This window comes from Alnus glutinosa, chromosome 9, assembly GCF_958979055.1.
Source record: "Alnus glutinosa chromosome 9, dhAlnGlut1.1, whole genome shotgun sequence".
Classification (NCBI taxonomy): domain Eukaryota; kingdom Viridiplantae; phylum Streptophyta; class Magnoliopsida; order Fagales; family Betulaceae; genus Alnus; species Alnus glutinosa.
The window spans coordinates 19,731,820-19,750,813 of NC_084894.1; the positions used below are offsets into that span (position 1 = coordinate 19,731,820).

The following is an 18,994-nucleotide window of genomic DNA, read 5'->3' on the forward strand; positions in this document are numbered from 1 at the left end:
TAATAGAAAAATAAAATTAAATAAAGGGAAAAGAAAAGAGAAATGTACTAAGGTTTTAGAATCTACACCCACCAAATCACAGCAACACATTCTCATGTTCGTTAATACACATCCGAAGTTCTCACCGTAAAAATCTTATGAATGTTCTACTATGCTTCAAAAATTAATTAAATCATTCAATGAATCCGTTCTTTGCACAAATCACAAAAGATATCCGGTTTAAACCAAATCATCAAATGTATCCGTAGAACGAAACACAATGAATATCCAATGTTTTGACAAGTTAAAAATTCAAGCAATCAATTAAATGAGACTATTCTCAAATCATCACTTGTATCCGGAAATCACAAGAGATACCCAAGTATTCATCTCAACAATTGAAAAGAAGTAGAATATTGGAAATATTAAATCTAATTAAATCGGATGGTATACACTCACATAAAAATATAATTGCTCTTCAAAAGTGAGGTTTCATCCTCAACCTTAGTTGAAAAATTAGCTACTCATGGATAAAAATAACTACAACTTAAAACATTAAATTAAAAGCATAAAAATCAAAGAGTTACAAAAGGAAAGAAATAAGCTACAAGAAGGAGAGAAGCAAGAGGCTCACGCCTCTACTCCCCCTCCTCTTCTTTTCTTCCTAGAGCAAGCATTATATTTATAGACTAAAAGCTAGAGTTGAGATTCGGTGTTCTGCTAGGCTTGGAGATGAACGTGTGCTGCATCTCAATTGGGACAGAAATTCTGTCCAAAACCTCCTGCCCATGCTGCTGTACTGCTGTGATTCCCCTGCAGAGGAGCATGCTCAGTTTTGGAAAGAATAAAATATGGAGAAGCCATGAAGATTCGGTGCTGTCCATGCTGCCTTTTTCTGAGAGAAGACCCGTGTATCTTCAGTGCTCCTACGCCCATGTTGCTGCCAGGTATGGAGAAGTGCTGTCCAGTAGGTTGGAGATGGTGCAGGTGGACATGTGCTGGTCTTTGGGAGTTGCTGGACGTGCTGCCCTTGCGTGGAGGTGTGCTGCCCATGTGATCTTTGCAGGTGCTGCCGAGAATGGAAGGAAAGATGAGAAGAATGTGCTGCATTGTTTTGGCCGAGTAAGTGGAAGTGAGGAGAGATGATTATTTTATGTGGTTGAGTGGAAGGATGATGAGTGGTATTATTTTATGGGGTTTAGTGGAAGGATGATGAGTGCATGTGATGTTTGGCCGGTTGGATGGAAATGATGAGAGATGAGTTTAGTGGATGGAATGAGTGCATGTGCTGTCGCGAGCTTGGAGAAGATGTGTAAGGCTGCTACTCCTTCCTTGTTTGGGTGCTGCCAAATTTGCATGGGACAAAAAGAATTAATGCTCCAGATTTGCGCACATGGCCCACATGAAATCAGCGCTCCAGGTATGGAAATAATCCTCCAAATTGGTGCCGCAAATCCTGAAGTTGAATATGTGTCGGTGCCTTGCAAATTTGGAGAGAAATCGCATTCTGAAAATATAATTCCGTTTCTTTGCAATTTCACGTAAAAGTCATCATTTTTTCTCGATCACCTACAAAACACCAAGACACCAAAACTAACAAAAAAATATTAGAAAATAACAAAGCTAAAGGATTAACAAATGTAAATTAAGGGGTCAAATTATACACTATTTTGCACTCATCAACCCCGACCCAGACAACCAAACCGGCGTAGCCCATGGAAGCCGCACCACCAAACCGGGGAGAGGGGAGAACGGCCGGCGAAAGGGAGAGATCCCGGAAGAAGAGGCTCAGTTCGGATCTGTGACCGGATCACTGTCGACGGTGTCGGGAGGTCGCGGGGAAGAGGATCTGGACCGGCGGACCGGCGGCGTTGGGCGGACGTGCAGTGAGATTTTTTTTTTTTTTTTGGAATGTTGGTACTGTTGGGAGAGGATTGCTTACTTCACCAAAATTTTCATTTTTTTGCATTTTTTTGCTTTTAGCTGATGTGTCAAATGGTAATTGGTGGGCATAAAACCCCTCTTTTCTGCCACTGCCGGATAGAAGGGGCTCTCTTTTAGAGTTACTTTGTGAAGCGTCCGGATCTTTGTGGCCAGAGTCCGGACACGCGTGGCATTGTTGTTTTGAACGACAGCCGTCCGGACAGATAAGTTGATCGTCCGGACGTGCTGTAACGACCCGCTTTTTTATAAAAAGCGTAAGTGAAAATTTCGGTTTTCACGTATCGTTACGACATCAACAACAATGTCATCAGAGTATAATTTAACAGCGGAGTACATTTTTCTTTTACAATAAAACATCAGAGCTGACCGAATAAACTCATTATAAAAAATAGGGACCGTTTGATCTGATATGATAACATACATTTAAATAATAATAAGCGTGCCACATGCGGCACGAACATTACAGAATCATTGTGTATAAGAGCTATAAGCTATAGGTCCCTTCCTTAATCCACCTAGCAACTCCTATCTTCATTCCTGCAAAACTCGCATGTGATTGTGGTGTTAACCACAATCTCATGCTGTGGTCGAGTGAGTCAACGTTCCTCAACCACAGTGACACACTGATTTATATAACCATATACAATGCATTCAAATGATGACATATATATTCACACAAACATAATTATTTTCACCTACAATTATGCTTATCCTTTACATTAACTATTCACATTCACACCATCATATAATCATGCCAACAACATCATATACATAACTAACAAAAACATGTTACACATAATAAATGCCAAACATCAAATAGCATACGATCAAATAAAGCAGAGATCACTAGTCATTAAGGATTAAAACCACACGTATCATCCTCAGTGAGTAAGCAATACTCACAGTTCTCTCAGTTCATCATCCAAGGATTTTCATAATAAGCTACTGATATCGCCGGAAAAGTCGCCGGAAAAGTCGCCGGAAGACTCTGCCGGAGACGGGTCACTGCCGGGTTGGATTTACGGGTTCGGGTCACGGGTTGACGGATCGGGTTGCTGCCGGGTCGGGCTGGTTGCACACACTCACATTATTTAATCTATATCAATCCACTCACATTATTTAATTCACAATAATTAATACCCTGAAGTGGTTGGGTTTGTCGCCGGAAAACACCATCCCGATCGTCGGAAAAATGCCATCCAGCACGGGGTTCTGGGTTCGTGCCTTACGGGTCTTCGCCGGAAATTCACTGGAGCCGCCGGAAATCGCGCCGAACTTCACTACCGAGGGTCGGCTTCATGGGTTCCAATGAAAGGCCGGGTTCGGAGTTACGGGTCTCTCGGGTTCGTCGGACGCGTCAGACCCGTCGGATCTTCATGGTTTCGGAGGTTCTGGGTTCGGTCGGTGATTGACTATGGAGGATCGGCTGGGTCGTCCACGAGGTGCACAATCTTCGGGTTTGGCCAGAAATCTATGGCCCGCCGAGAACCGGTCTTCAAGCCGCCAGATTCCGGTTTGTCTTGCCGGAATCATCTCCGGGTTTGCCGCTTTGGCTTTGGTTTTGTGTTAGGGGTCACGGGTCTCACCCGGTTTTTCCAGCACATGGATCCTTCGGATCCATCCATCTCTCTCATTATTCCTCTCTTCTCTCATCTCACTTTTTCTCTGACTCTCACTGCGCCTCGGTGAAGAAAAAGGCAGAAGAAGAAGGAATTTAAGGAACAAAATGGAATTATAAAATAATGGAGGAAGAGAAAGAAGATGCTGGAAAGTAGGATATAGACTTAAAAAGAAAACATCATAATGCTCAAATGGTGCTAGTCGGCCACTATGATTATTAATATAAAAATGGAATATAATAAGTTCACCAATGAAGGAATCGAGTGATTTCCCTCTCCTGCAGATTAACTAATATAGTCACAAAAATTCAGCCACCTAACCCATGATGGCTTGTGCATCGATTGTTTGTTGTGGAAGGAGATAATAAAAATGAAGAGGGAGAAGGTGCTGAAGAAAAGAAGAATAAAATAATAAAGAAAAGAAAGAATAAAATAACAAAAGAAAGAATATGATGAGTGGAAGTGAGGACTACTACGGTTGAGAGTGCATGAATGGGTTGTCCACTACACATATATATGTTTTTATTATTAATGAAGGGTTGGAAAGAATAAGAAAGAAATAGAAATAAGGAAGAAGGTGCGGAATAATGGAGAGATAGAATATTGATTGAAGAGCAAGTATGCGATTCGCAGTAGAAACGATGGTCAGTGAGCCATTAATAAAATGGGGTGCTACACGTGCAACCTTGGTTTATAAAACCCGTCGCTTTCTCTCTAGCCACCGCACCTGCTCATAATTTTCTCTTGAGAGTTTCGTTTGTTTCTCTCTTAATTTCTCTTATTCTCTTCTCAAGATTTTGGTGCTTTTTGGCTTTTATGAATTATCTCTTTTCACCACTTTTCTAGGTATGCCCTTCTTCTTCTTTTTTATTTGTTTCTGTTTTTGAGAATATAAGGGATTTTGGATATTATGCTATTGTGAGAATTTTTGTTTGAAATTAATGCTTGCTGGGCTTGGAATATTTTTGTTAAGTCCTTCACATTATTGTTTTTGACAAGCTCATACTTTTGGCATTTAATTGCATGCATGCACGTGATATTCCTATATTAGTTTTGCATATGCAATTTCTATTGGACAAGATTAAATTTGCATGCTTATGCTATTATTTTGATCATACTGTTAATTAAGGCATGCATTTCATAACTGTTATAATGCTAATTTCTTTTTGGCCCTTTGTTGGGATATCTAACTTGTGGTTTGGATATTCGTGTTTTAGGATATTTTTCTGTGTTTCTTTTTTTAGGAAAATGTCTACTGTCATTGACACCACCTCCCAAGGCCGCTCCCCAAGAGGTCTAGAGCGGAAATTGCTGCTGCCAAGGCAAAAATAGAGAAAAGGTCTATTGTGATCGAGCGGGCAGTTTTAAGATAGGATGTCATGGTTGCCCCCTTCGACTTCATCAACCAAATCTTCTAGGAGAATAGTTGGCTGAGCATGTTCAACTCTAACAAAGTTTTTCCTCGACTGGCACGAGAGTTCTACATGAACATGGCAATAGCTCACTTTGCTACACACGGTCCAGTTCTAGAGACCACAGTTTGAGAGACAGAAATCAATATGGATTCTGCTCTCATCAGCAGAGTGACCAGTATCCCTCTGTCTCCTGCTCCAGGGATTCCTTTCCCAGATTTTGTGGATCCTCCTTCCTAAGAAGACCTGAGGATGTGCTTTGATCCTCAAGAAGCTTAAGTATGGACTGAAGACATGAAGTCTTTTCCTATTGGCTGGGTGCAATCTCCTCATAGGCTTCTGGCTCGCATTATGATGCAGAATCTATGGCCGCTCTCCCACAACAGTAATCTCACTCTCCACAGAGCCAGATTTCTTTATGCCATCATCACAAGAGTCCCTCTCTGCATGTGCAAGCACATCGTCATGACAATGATAGAGATGCAGGAGGACAATCAGGTGGCCCTGCCATATGGAGGATTGGTCACTAGGATCATCAAGAGGTTTGTATCAGACATTCCAGCATAGGAGCTTGAAGCTACACCAGAAGGAGCTTTCGGAAAGCATACGGTCATAAAGTCAAATGCTCAGCTCCAAAGGCACATGGACCCAGAAGAGCAAGTTCATCCAGCTCTGCCAGTTCAGCCGCTTCTTCTTCACAGGCGACCCACCCACCCCAGTGATGCAGTTATGAGAGCATTGGACTGGATTACTGATCGGCTACAATCCATGGACTCTTGGTGGAATGAGCAGTTCCAGACCATGGATATCAGATTGACTGAGCATTTTCGGTTGGTTGACGAGCGGTTCCAAGTGGTAGAAGCCAAGGTGGAGCAAGTCAATATAAACGTAGAAGGTTCTCTACGCTATCTGGCACCTAAAGATCAGGAGAATTAAGTGCTATGTCACTTATTTCATTTTTATCACCTGTTTGATAAACTATTTATTTTTGACTGGGCTACTTTTGATGAACACTGATGTTTGTTGTTCATTACTTTAAACCTTAGTGGTTTATTTTGTTGGCTTTTATTATTCTGTTTACCCTTTGCCCTTTCGAGACAAAAAGGTGGGAGTAAGTTTTATTTTTGGTTATAAGTCGTTTTTGTCCCATAATGGCCAAATGGAAAGTTTGTTGGTTTATTTTGATTGACTAGATTCTGTTGACAAAAACGCTTCTATAACAGGGACACCATATTTCCATAGAATTTCCAAAAGAAAAGTGCAAAATATTAATTCTAATATGAAAAGGACTGACCAAGACATGAATCTGCACATAATATCCCTAAGAAGACAAGTTCCTTTTGAAGGAAATATTTATGAAGACTTTACAATTTAGAAAGTCCGTTTTCTCTATAGTCAGCCCAGATACTAGAATCCGTAGCCTAGCTTAGAAAATCAAAGTCCTATGAAGGTCCGAACGCTACAATGAACGATGAAGTTAGTAGCTCAAAGTCCAAATGGCCCAGCGGACGTTGAAGTCAGTAAGTTCCGTTTGCAGAGAAGTCCGAACGCTGATGTGGTAACTGGGAACAGAGGAACTACTTTATGCAACCGTCCAAACGCTAGGGTTGCTAAATTCGAACGCACTTCAATAATTTCATGAAGTTTCAGTTGTAGGTCCGGATGCCACCTATGCAAATCCGAATTTGAGTTGTATTAAGATTTTTAAAGCCTATTTAAAGAAGCTTATAGGCTGTGTTATTGTAAGAATTCCATAGTAAAATTCTTAGTGTGCTAAGAGAGGGTTTTTAAGCAGATATTATTAAATGTGCTAACTCTCTTAAAGTATTTAGTTTGTAATTTGTTTCAACCGTTTGAAGCGTAACTTAAAGAGGAGCTCTCAGTTAAAGGGATCTATTGAATAACTCTTCAAATAGGGTTTGGTTGAGAGGCACTCAAGTATAAGTACTCGTTAAAGTTTAAGCTACAACTACCACAATGGTATTGTGAGTACGACTATCTTGTAATTAGCTATTTCTTCTTTTAGTAGATTTTTTAGGTTTGGCTGCCCTAGAGTGATTTTTCTCTTTAGTGCAAAAAGTTTCCACTTCATAACCAAAATATATATGTCTATCTCTTACTACTTTTATATTTTGGTTGCCTGTTTATTTACGATCGACTATTTATGAGTCTTTATTTTTCAATGGCAATCAAATCACATTAATTTGATTACCATACTTATCTACCAAAACTCTCCCTAATTCTCTTATAAATAAGAGTCTCATGTATTGTGAATTAATCAAGGAATAAAAACAATATGTAGCCCTTTAAGTTTTATTCTATAGACGTAGGTCATAAACTGAAATGCACTTAATAAAAGGTCTTGTAGCCATAAACATTAAGTTGCGATACCATCCATTTCCGTGTTTAAGTTGGAGTGATTGGGTAGACAGTAGCTAAGATCTTCGCTTAAGGCATCGTAAAAAAATAGTAATGCTATAAGCAGGACCCATGTCTTCCTTGAATTATCTCAAAATTAATGTAGCTTTTAAAATTATCATTAAATCTAATAGTGATCTATTACAGATCTTAAAATAATTTTAAAAACCACATCAATTTTGAAAGAACTCAAGAACATAAGCCTTTATTTTAGTATTCCTCCATAAAAATAAGGTAGAGATTTATTTATATTGAGGTGTCTCTTTCAAGCGCGTGGCCAAAATTGATTGTCGAAGCTGTTACTATTGGTATTTTCCAAAGCCTAGAACATGTAGAAGAGAAGTTTCGGTTATTAAGTCCTTGGATATTTTGAATTTTTTTGTATGATTTGTGTAAATATATAACCTTCTATATAGATTTATACATCTGGAAAGAAATTGTTACGTGAATGGTTTATCGAACACGTAACAAAATAAATTGTTATGATCGATCTGAAAGAATCTATACTTTTTAAATTCTAAGGAAACCTAAACCTTTTCAAACACAAAGTTTGAGATTAATTTATGCTTACTTTTTATTAATCACTCACGTATATAAATAAGAGAATTACAAAGATATAGAATAGGAGAAGAACTCTTACCTTTACCCTAAGATAAATTCTTAATACAAATAAACTACTTAAAGAAAACTCAAACTCTAACTTGGAGAAATCTACTACTAAATAACTTATGCACCATAGTGCTACAAATAATTAAAAACTCTGATTTAGATAAATAACTATAACTATTTTTATTAATTAAACTACGATTACTCTAAGATAAACTAATACAAGTTATGTCAATATCTTCTACATGTTTTAGAATTTTACTTTCATAACATAAATCTTCCGGATATGTTAGTTAATGTGTTTTGGAGAGTGTTTTTTATTTTTTTTAAAAAAAAAAAGAAAAAAAAATTGTTCTAATGATATATAAATGTAAAACTACTTTTATTTTTTAGAAATGTCTTATAGTGTGATCCATATTTAAGAAAATGTTTTCTATAAACTACACATGCTTATTTTACCCAAATATATGTAAACCCCTATTTGTTAATAAAAAATAAAAAATAAAAATAAAAATAAAAATAAAAAGGAGAAAACAAAAATGAAAAAAGAAGAGGAAAAAAGAAAAGAAAAAGGTACAGGTTGCAACACCCTGTCGTTGGCATGAGGCCACCCCTACACTGGCCATTTAAGAAATTTTAAATGTCCGGGAAGTGTCCATTTTGTGTCTATCCAAAAATAAAGTGATTCTTAAAATTACAATTTGATCAAAATTTGATAGTTATCAATTACATTCTTAATGGTAATTTTAAAAGCTAATTCATTTTTAGATAAACACAAAATTAACCCTCTATAGACATTTAGAATTACTCGGCCCATTTGATAATAGTCATGTCATTTCCTTAATTTTATTTCAACGGCCACAAATTGTAATCAATTCATACAATTCTTGCAAGTAAAGAGGGTTAAATTAAACACGTACTCAACATCCAAAGGAAGATAAGGGGATAAGGAAGATTAATGTTATGGTATTAGAATTTGCATGCTAGAAGACTTTACCAAGACAAAATATCTCATAAAAAGCTATATTGGTTCTAGTTTATCTTAAAGTTTGAGTAGTTTATAAGAATAATTGTAGTTATCTATCCAAGTCAGTCTTTTAATTATTTATATATAGTATGTAATAGTAGATATCTGTTGTTCCTTGTATGAGTAGGAGTTTATTTCAAAATCTTTTAGTTTGATTCAGTTTGAGAGCAAAATTAATCTCTTATGCTTGAAAAGGTTTAAGTTCGCTCAAAATTTAAAAAGTCTAAATTTCTTCAAAATCTAAGATTTAAGTTTCTTTAGAACCTAACAATTTATCCCGTTGTGTTCGAGAAACTATTCACGTAACAATCACACTAAATGAGTTTTACAACTCCGACAAGTTAAAACATGTGACTTCTCAAACATTTTTATATCCTCACATTTAACATATTCATTATCATCTAAGATAACTTTTGGATTAACATAAACAAACCTGTCCAAAAAGGTAGAAGAAAGGGAGCGAGAAACAGATATAGATTGATAATCAAAAGGCTAAAATGTTAGATATTGTCTCCATATATGGCCTATATGCCACATATACAGTGTTTATTATATTTATTATAAATATAATATACGGTATTACGGTTAGGTAATTTAATTAATTTAGATTACCGTAATGGAATCGTTTAATTGATTTAAAATCAATTAATAATATTGTTTCCTTGATGGGAGGAACAATACGGTACTTACCATAATTTGAGGGTCCCTGACCTAGCCTATAAATAAACAGCCTGTGTACACCATCAGTACGGCAATACAGTCATAGGCATAGGTTAGAAGATCCCTCAAATAATATTTTCTTGTTCTTCAGATGGATCATGAAAACGTTTGAGCAAATATGGCTAGAGGTAAGCCTGAATCCTGTTTATTCGTTTTCCGCTGCGCATGTTAGATTAAATAATATGTTGATTATTTCTAACATGTGGTATCAGAGCCACCTCTATGCTATTTTGTTTAGCATTAAGTCTTTATTGAAGTTAATATTTTTGTGAACATAATTTATTTGCAATTATATTCATCGGTCACGAACGGTTGAAAAACATGGGTATTAGTTTTTTCAACATGTTGTTTGTTCCATTGTTTCGTATAGAACAAAATTCAGCCTATTATTATTATTGTTCATGAACTGCATGTGTTTGTGTTTCGAATTTGTTTTGCATCTGTTCATGTTCATATACGGTTGAAACCCTTGTTTTTACCGTTTTGCCCTTGTAAAACCCACTGTGCAATGCTTCTTGAAACCCATGGCCGATTGCCTCTCTCTAGAGGCCATTCGCCAGCTAATGGCCGGCATCGCAGTGACGTCGTTGCCGTGCAGGATCACCACCGGCATACAGTAGGCGCCGGCCCGTCGTGACCGGCGTCGTTTGTCGAAGGAAGGGCCGCTTCCAGCGGCCTTCCCCTTCACCGGGACTGGCGACCCTCACGGGTCGCCTAGATCCTGGACCAACGGCGACCTCTCTGGGTTGCCGTCGCTGCTAGGCAGCAGCAGTAGCCGGCGCTGTTCTGGGTAGAAGAAGCCGCTGCAAGCGGCCTCTTCCCGGTCACAAGAACTGGCGGCCCGTAAGGGCCGTTGGTTCCTGGGCAATCGGCGACCCCTCGGGGTCGCCGTGGCTGCTGAGCAGCGGCCCCTCGCGGCCGCTGCATAAGGTGGCAGTACTGAGGAAGCTCGGCCGGCCATGGTAAGGGAAGAAGGACACGGCGCAGGGTTCTGCTCTTTCGGGTCAATTTTTCGGGTTAACGGGTTAGGGTTTCAAGTGTAAAGGGTTCAGCCCATTTAGTGATCCGGGTTTTCGGGTTTATGAACCGGGTAAGGTTTCAACCCATCAAGCGAATCCGGGTCGGGTCGGGTCGGGTTATTTTTAAAATTACGGGTCGGACTGGGCACTAGGCCGACCCGAATGGGTCAGCCCAATTGCAGTATTTGCAATTTTAAAAAAAAAAAGAAAAAAAGGGGGGGCCCATAAAGTGGGCTGATTTATTTTGGTCAGCCCAATACAGATACCCAACCCAATTAAGTGGGTTAACCCAATTGGGTCAGCCCAGTACAGCAACCCATTTCAGTAGCCCATCAAGAATTAAAAAAATAGTAGGCTCATGTGGGGTTTAGAACTTGGGTTCACCAAGTGTAAAGGGCCTTGGCCACCTACTAAACCATTGGGCTATATTTTTTTATTATGTCCTCATATTGCAGTTTTATTCCACTTATTATTTACAGTGTTGTATTTTAAGATTATTGTTTATTTAATACATAAATTGAGGAATATTGAATTTATATTATTTAAATATAAATTGCTTGATGCCTAGACCTAAGAATAATTAACAATACCATATATACTGGTGTGTTTACAGTAATATCTAAGAATGCAATGTCGGGGAAAGTTCTGGCAAGGAAAGTCTTGGGATTTAAGTGTGTCCGGTGTGACCCCCCTCACTTTCCTGGGAGCTCATCTGCTTGCACCTTGGAAAATGCTGTTTACCCCATTTAGGTATTGGTTTGTTATATTCTTGGGGCTATTAAGGGAGCATCTATAAAGTTGTTAGATGTTAATGAAGTCGCAATTATTATTATGATTTTGGGAGAGCCAAAGCATCCCAATTTTTTAATAATAATTGCATCAAGATTACACACACGTAATTATCATGATAATTATGGGAGAGCCAAAGCATCCCATTTTTGTATGATAATTACATCAAGATTACACGCATGAACCTCATAAAGATTTATTAGATGTTCATAAATTACAACGTGATTATTATGATTTTGGGAGAGCCAAAGCATCCTAATTTTGTAATAATTGCATAAGGATCATACACATGAACTTCATATAGAAAAATTAACATCGTCTTGTAGTTAATTCATAAATTTAATTACTTATCCCCAAAGGGAAGTTTTTATTTTTATGACTTAATTAGAATAAGATAACAAATTTAGTATTAAAAGTAAAATTTCTTTCGGTTGCCCAAAGGTACGAAGAATTTTATTTATTAATATATAAATTTGCTTTAGTCTTGTTAATAAAGAGTAAATTTCATGTGTGATGCAACCTTTGCCCACAGGTAGGTTGAAATTTACTATTTACTATTTAAATTGGCATTGGCCAATTTGAAATAAAGTTACTTCATAGCATTAAAGTATTTTTTTTTTCTTGGTTATTGCAGCTGTTCATATTACTCTACTTTTGTGGTTTTATATTCCAATACATTATGGTAATATTTTTCTGACTGGAAAAAGATTAATATACTTTTTCATTTGAGCGTTTCTAATTCCATTATGGGAATGAAGGATATTGTAGTTTAACTTAAAGATTGAGATTTTAAGTCATTATTGGTCTATTTCAATTTTTTGAATTCTCTCTTCTATGTGTAGAATTTTATCTTGTAACACACGTAAGGATAAATGGTTAGTAAATAAACTTCTAACCACGTGTGTTCAAGGATATGAGAGAATTTATAAAGTGTTCACATGATTATTCATGTCTAAGGAAGGACCAATAAATGCAATAATGTCCAACACTTAAAGCATGAGAATAAGGTACCAATAAAGTATTATGGCAATCAAGATACATATTTCTCATGAAATAAGGAAAATTAAGGGCATATAAAGAAAGATTGCATGAAGTATAAGAAATGACTTAAAATAAAGATAATCTCATATATCTAGTATGTCGTGAATCTCTTTTAGTGACTCATTCAAATATATTGTGGATTGATTATGGTTTAACAATCCATGTTGTCAACACAAATGCAGAGTCTTTTTAAAATGAATAACACGTGTTTATAATTTGAGCTTGTTGGGATCTATAGGTTAATTTTGAAATTCAGTTATAATTTTTACCTCAAAATGATTTATATTCCATAATCCTTTTGAAATCTATTTTCTAGTTTGGCTTATCAAAAGGTTTTATTAAAAATTTCAATTTTTATTTTAAACTTGAAATTTTTTTTATTTTTGGTGGAATATTGGTTGGGATTTATTTAAAGTCTATTTAAAATTGACCTACATCCCAATTTTTGAAACAAAATTATTTGTTTATTTCTGCATACTGATGTTGACGTAAAGTAGAGTCTTTGAGAATTTAAAATGCTCTGGTTATGGCTTTGGAGATTGAAATATATCTCCATACAGTAAATAAAAGTCGGTAATTCACTGACTTTGGTTCTTGTGTGGGCTGCATAAGAGAAAGCATACCAACAAGAACACTAGAGGTGCCAAAGAGAGCATTTTGAGATTCTTGAGATCATGTACATTGAAAGGTGTTGACCTTTTCATACTCATTGCCTAAATGGTCAGAGATATTTTTTATCTCTTTTAGTGATGACCATATAAAGCTTATGTATCTCTATCTTCTAAATATTAAAGCTGGGGTATTGAATGCTTTCAATACCTATAAGGAAGAAGAAGAGAAACAATATGAAGATCATAAGATCTAATATAGGCATAGAGTATTAAGGTAGGTACACACAAAAGGAAATGATTAGTAATACTAATCTGCTATTACCCTTATAGAGTAAAGCTTTGAAGACAGTTGTGTATAAGTTAAACAGTATTCCATCTAAGGTTGTCCATAAGACACCTTTTAAAGTATGAAATAGATGGAAGCTTAGTTTAAATTATTTACACATATGGGGTTGTCTTGCTAAAGAGAGGATTTATAATCCTCGCCTTAGAAAATTAGATTCAAGGACAACCAGCGGATCTTTTATAAGCTATCTAGTAAACTTTAAAGGGTTTTAATGTTTTATTATCCTTCATATAATCCTAGGGTTGTTGATTGTAAAATTTCTAGAGGATGCAGAACCTAGTGGGAGTGCTCATTCACATAAATTGGAATTTGAGGAAGCACTAGAGTTGGCCAAATCTCCTCCTAATAGAGGATGATTGATTGTATTCAGGGAAAATCAGATTGATTATCCTGAGCCACAATCAGTTATGGAACAACCAACTCATACAGAACAGGTTCAAAAGTCTATTCTCCCATTGCAAAATGCAGAGGAAGTAGAATTAAGAAAATCCTATAGAATAAGGAGATCAACAAGTCTTAGTGATCATGTTGTATATCTCCCAGAGTCTGATGTTGACATTGGACATAAAGATGATCCAAGTTTGTTTTCACATGCTATGAGTGGAGAAAACTCCACATTGAGATTCAGTGCCATGAAGTAAGAGTTAAATCCATTGCTCAACAGTCTAGCTAGACTCGTAGCCAATGGTTTTACTCATAAGGAAGGCATTGATTATCGTGAAACATTCTCTCCAGTGTCTAAGGATGGTTCATCAAGATGATCATAGCATTAGTAGCTCATTTTTTGATCTAGAGCTACATCAAGTGGATGCGAAAACGACTTTTCTGAATGGGGATCTTAAAGACGAGGTTTACATGAAACAATCAAAAGGTTTTATAAATAACAGTCAGAAAGCTTGCAAATTAAAGAATTCTATTTATGGGCTATGATAGATCTCTCATCGGTGATATACTTTTTACAAGGTAATTGAAAACCTTGATTAGTATATATATCTTAAGGTCAGTGGGAGTACAGTAATCTTTCTAGTCCTATATGTAGATATTATTTTTGCAAGTGGTGATTTATGTTTGCTACATAAAGTTCACAAAACTTTGAAATGAAGGATTTGGGTGAAACCTCTTATGTCTTTTGACATAGAGATTCACAGAGACATAAATAATATTAACATTGTCTCGGAAGCCCTACATTGAAAAAGTTTTGGGAAAATTTAGAATGAAGGATTATGTACCTTCAGTAGCAATTAAGAGGGACCAATTAAATACAGCTTAACGTCCCAAAAGGTATTGGAATAAGGGCAGATGAAAAGTTTTGAGTGTCTGCATTATACATAACCATATGACTGACAATAAATATATTGAGTCAATAAAGTGCTGCAAATAAAGTCTTGCGGTATATGCAAGGAACCAAGAAGTACAACTTAACCTAAGGATACACTTTCCATTTGAAGGTGGTTAGTTGTTCAGATTTGAGTTTTGCTGATTGTGTAGATAGTAAAAAGTCTACTTTAGGGTATATATCTTTTTATTGAAGGATATATCCTAGAGATGCAGTATGCAGACTATAGTTGCTACGTCTACCAAGAAAGCTAAAAGTCTAGCGTGCTATGAATTTAGTACACAGGCATGATGGTTGAGACATCTGTTGAAAGTCTCAATCTTGTCGATTTTACAATTAGACCATAAAGATATTCTGCGGTAATTCTACTATAATCTTCTTTTATAAGAATAAAGAGTTGAAGCAGAAGTAAATCGACATCAAGAATCTCAGTACGAGAGATAACATTAAGAGACATAAAGGGTCTATTGAGCATATAAGTACTGAATTAATGATTGCGGATCCCATGACTTAAAGTTTACCGGTAAAGAAAGAATAAAGTCATGCGGAGTATATGAGACTCATTAATTCATTTTCGCTTGGTTTGTCTCTTTTTGGTCTATAGACATAAAGTTATTATAATAAAGATTTTTTGTGCACATTTGTTATTTTATCCATGAGGATAAATAAAGTTGGACCCGAATGACTTATAGGAAGTTCATTCATAAAGCTTGATTATCCATAAGGTACTTATGTAAGGAGTGTTTTACATCGTGATACATGGAAGGGACGACCTAATTTTATAATGGTTTTACCGCCATGATTCGTGTGAAACATTTCTTATCTGAGTGGGAGGATTCCATAAGTGATTGGCCAAACTAAAGAACCTAATACCATAAAGTCATGTGTCATAAAGGCCAAGTGGGAGAATGTTAGATATTGTCTCCATATATGGCCTATATGCCACATATACAGTGTTTATTATATTTATTATAAATATAATATACGGTATTACGGTTAGGTAATTTAATTAATTTAGATTACCGTAATGGAATCGTTTAATTGATTTAAAATCAATTAATAATATTGTTTCCTTGATGGGAGGAACAATACGGTACTTACCATAATTTGAGGGTCCCTGACCTAGCCTATAAATAAACAGCCTGTGTACACCATCAGTACGGCAATACAGTCATAGGCATAGGTTAGAAGATCCCTCAAATAATATTTTCTTGTTCTTCAGATAGATCGTGGAAACGCTTGAGCAAATATGGCTAGAGGTAAGCTTGAATCCTGTTTATTCGTTTTCCGCTGCGCATGTTAGATTAAATAATATGTTGATTATTTCTAACATAAAATTCAACAAAAACCTAAGAAACCGTGGCCTAATTAATATCACCAACAATCCTTTCTAAGCATATCTTTGCAACATTAGCAGATACGACACATTTTGCTGTTCTTTTTCCAAAATCAAAACAAAAACATCCTAATCATCATCATCTTCGGACATTACGTATAATGTTACGCTCCTCCCAGATTGGACAGGAACAGGTTGGCTTTCCGTTCTTCCACTCAGCACCACAAGTGTAGCAGAACTGATATCCACATCTGGAAAAACATTGCACGGGAAATACAAGCATTTTTGAAACAAGCAGAGAATGGCTGGTTTGTAGTGACATTTTCTCTTGGGACAAAGACATGAACTTTATAACAAAGATAAGGGGACAATAAATGAGAGAAAAAGTTGAATTGAGCTATATAGCAATTGGCCGGGAAGGGAGAAGGGGAGATTCAATTCGAACCAACGAAGGGGAGATTCGAACTAACTATTCACTTTCATTTCATAACACGTAGTCTCCGGCCGATTGGCTAGCCTTTGACTTTACAAACACACATACTTTAGCGACAATAAGAGCAAGAAAAAGTCAAATTGGACTGAGGAATATAAAAAGTACCTGCAAGTGATGTGGTAGCAACCTTCGGCTAGTTCAACCATGTGGCTGCACTTCAAACATTGGGGCCAACGTTTCGCCTTTGCAAGACACTTGAGCTTTGCATCTTCTGATTGGGAATAACGATCTGATCTTTTGTAATCATTGCAGGTCATATCAAAATGCCTCGGGACTTTGCAATTGATACAGAAAGAGTAATGACATTTCATGCATCTTCTGAATCCATCTTTGTCAGCAGCAATATATGCGGTCTTACTCTTAGTATATTTGAAAACCTCACTTTTCGACATTAGTGCTGAGCACCTGGGACGTGGGCAATAAACTTTCTCTGTAACAGGAATAGAAGATTCCTTCATGCGTTGGCTCAAGACCTCAGCCAATTTCGGTTCCAAGAATTTCCCACAGCTATCAATATTCACCTTGGCCTTACAGCCTTCACGAGGGCACTTTACCACCATCCCATTAAGCACCTTGGCCTCCATATGCTGTTTCATACATGAAAAGCAAAACCTGTGCCGGCAACCATCAACTGAAAACATCTTCTCAACACCAGTATCTTCAAAGCAAATTAAACATGTCTCTTTCAAACTCTTGCCATTCCTAGTTTCTTCAGTGAAGGTAATTTGAGAAATTATAGCATCTCTTGCAGATTTAAATGCAAACTTAATATCATTACGTGCCACAAGAGATGGTTTGCAACGAGTAAATTTTCTCTGAAGAAGAGCCACCTGATTGACTAATGTCGCAATCTTGCTCTGTTATGGTCGTGCTCTACCAGTAACCTGTATTCAGAAAATACAATGTTGATGACCTCTATCAATGTCACTAAGTACAAGTCTCAATAAAACTGTTAAGATAACTAGAATTAATTTCAGAATATAAGCAAGATCGAAGAAAGGTTGAACAAAGAGGCTAGCTCAGTGGATCATAATAATGCAATTTTCATTTTTGATAAGGAAATCATATTAACTGAATTGAAAAGAAAGTTTAGATAATGGAATGCCTCCCATTTTAAGCCATAATACTATTGACTCACATATCGGTAAAGCACATAGTCATCACAGAAGAAGGTGAGCCTTTTCAAATTCAAGCTGAGAGCTTTATTAAGCCCTTCAATCAGAGCCTCCAGCTCAGCAACTTCATTGGTCACGACTTGACCATCCACGAAAGCCTCCAGATTCTTTCTCACCTCCAAGATCAGACTATCCCTCGGATCGCAAATCGCGACCCCGGCTCCGGCCACGGTGACCTTCATATCCCTAATCCTCTCTTCGCTCACCAAACCCTTTGAGTATAATCTGAAACACTCTGTGTCAACCAAAGCGGTTGACGATGACGAAGGGTCCATACGGTACGAACGGTGGTAATTTAAAACTTGAATGAGTATCTGCTTTGGTTAACCACCAAGAGAAGAAAAGTTCATATATAAAGCAAGGACTCGGAAACTACAAAGGGAAAGCCACGTGTTATGTAGAACAACAAGGCAACTAGAAAAGAAACTAAGAAAAGACACCCATCTGTAACTGACTTCTATCTACTGTTGACACCAAGAAAAACCAGAATTGGCGTGGACTAAATTCAGCAGTAAAATAAGGACATGAGCTGTTCTACGACTGTGCGAGGTGAGGGAAGGATATAAGAGCTGAAAAGGAGTGTACCGGAAAGAAGGAACCAACAGATTGTGGAAGACGTGTGAAGTGGTGAAAGAAGGTTGTGGAGGAAGATTGTGGAAGTAGAGTAATCAATAGGAGACGCGAGATAAGTGCAGGGATATGATGGGCAATTAAGGAAGGTTGTGGAAGATGTGAAATGATAGGCAGGGACGTGCGATGATGGGGAGGTCGTGCGATGCTGGTTTCAAGGGAAGGAATGAGTGACACGTGGCAGTGCCATCGTCGGGAATGAACGAGTAGTTAGCTGAGTTGCACATTAGCCATGGGTCCTCGTTCTGAACTTTCTTTCACTTCTCTTGCTTGGACTGTCCAGGGTTTTCTCCCTATTTAAAGCACCAGCAGCGTTCTCACCAAAATAATTTTTTTAGTTATTTTGGTGACTCAATGCGATAAAAATCTTGAAAAATCATTCTTAGCAGCTTCACCATTTTAAGTAAAAAATTTTGATGACTGAAATTACTAACCAAATTAGATGAGGCATTTTCATTCAACAATCCACTCACTAAATTTTGTTTCACATTTC

At 37.0% G+C, this 18,994-nt stretch overlaps 1 protein-coding gene and 2 long non-coding RNA genes across 3 annotated transcripts; 1 reads left to right on the forward strand and 2 right to left on the reverse strand.

Annotated features, from left to right (window-relative positions):
* Positions 1-487: 487 nt before the first annotated feature.
* Positions 488-3,658, reverse strand: LOC133877160 (uncharacterized). Its single transcript, XR_009901669.1, has 2 exons — positions 2,827-3,658; positions 488-2,504 (listed from the first exon to the last, which is right to left on the reverse strand). It is a non-coding gene; the product is annotated as an uncharacterized LOC133877160 (long non-coding RNA).
* Positions 3,659-4,274: 616 nt separating this feature from the next.
* LOC133878341 (uncharacterized) lies at positions 4,275-6,088 on the forward strand. Its single transcript, XR_009901883.1, has 2 exons — positions 4,275-4,388; positions 4,787-6,088. It is a non-coding gene; the product is annotated as an uncharacterized LOC133878341 (long non-coding RNA).
* Positions 6,089-16,207: 10,119 nt separating this feature from the next.
* LOC133877125 (E3 ubiquitin-protein ligase RSL1-like) lies at positions 16,208-18,176 on the reverse strand. Its single transcript, XM_062315367.1, has 3 exons — positions 17,835-18,176; positions 16,802-17,580; positions 16,208-16,454 (listed from the first exon to the last, which is right to left on the reverse strand). Exons 2-3 carry the CDS (start codon positions 17,335-17,337, stop codon positions 16,343-16,345), a joined length of 648 nt encoding a protein of 215 aa, XP_062171351.1. The 5' UTR covers positions 17,338-17,580; positions 17,835-18,176; the 3' UTR covers positions 16,208-16,342.
* Between the last annotated feature and the right edge of the window lie 818 nt (positions 18,177-18,994).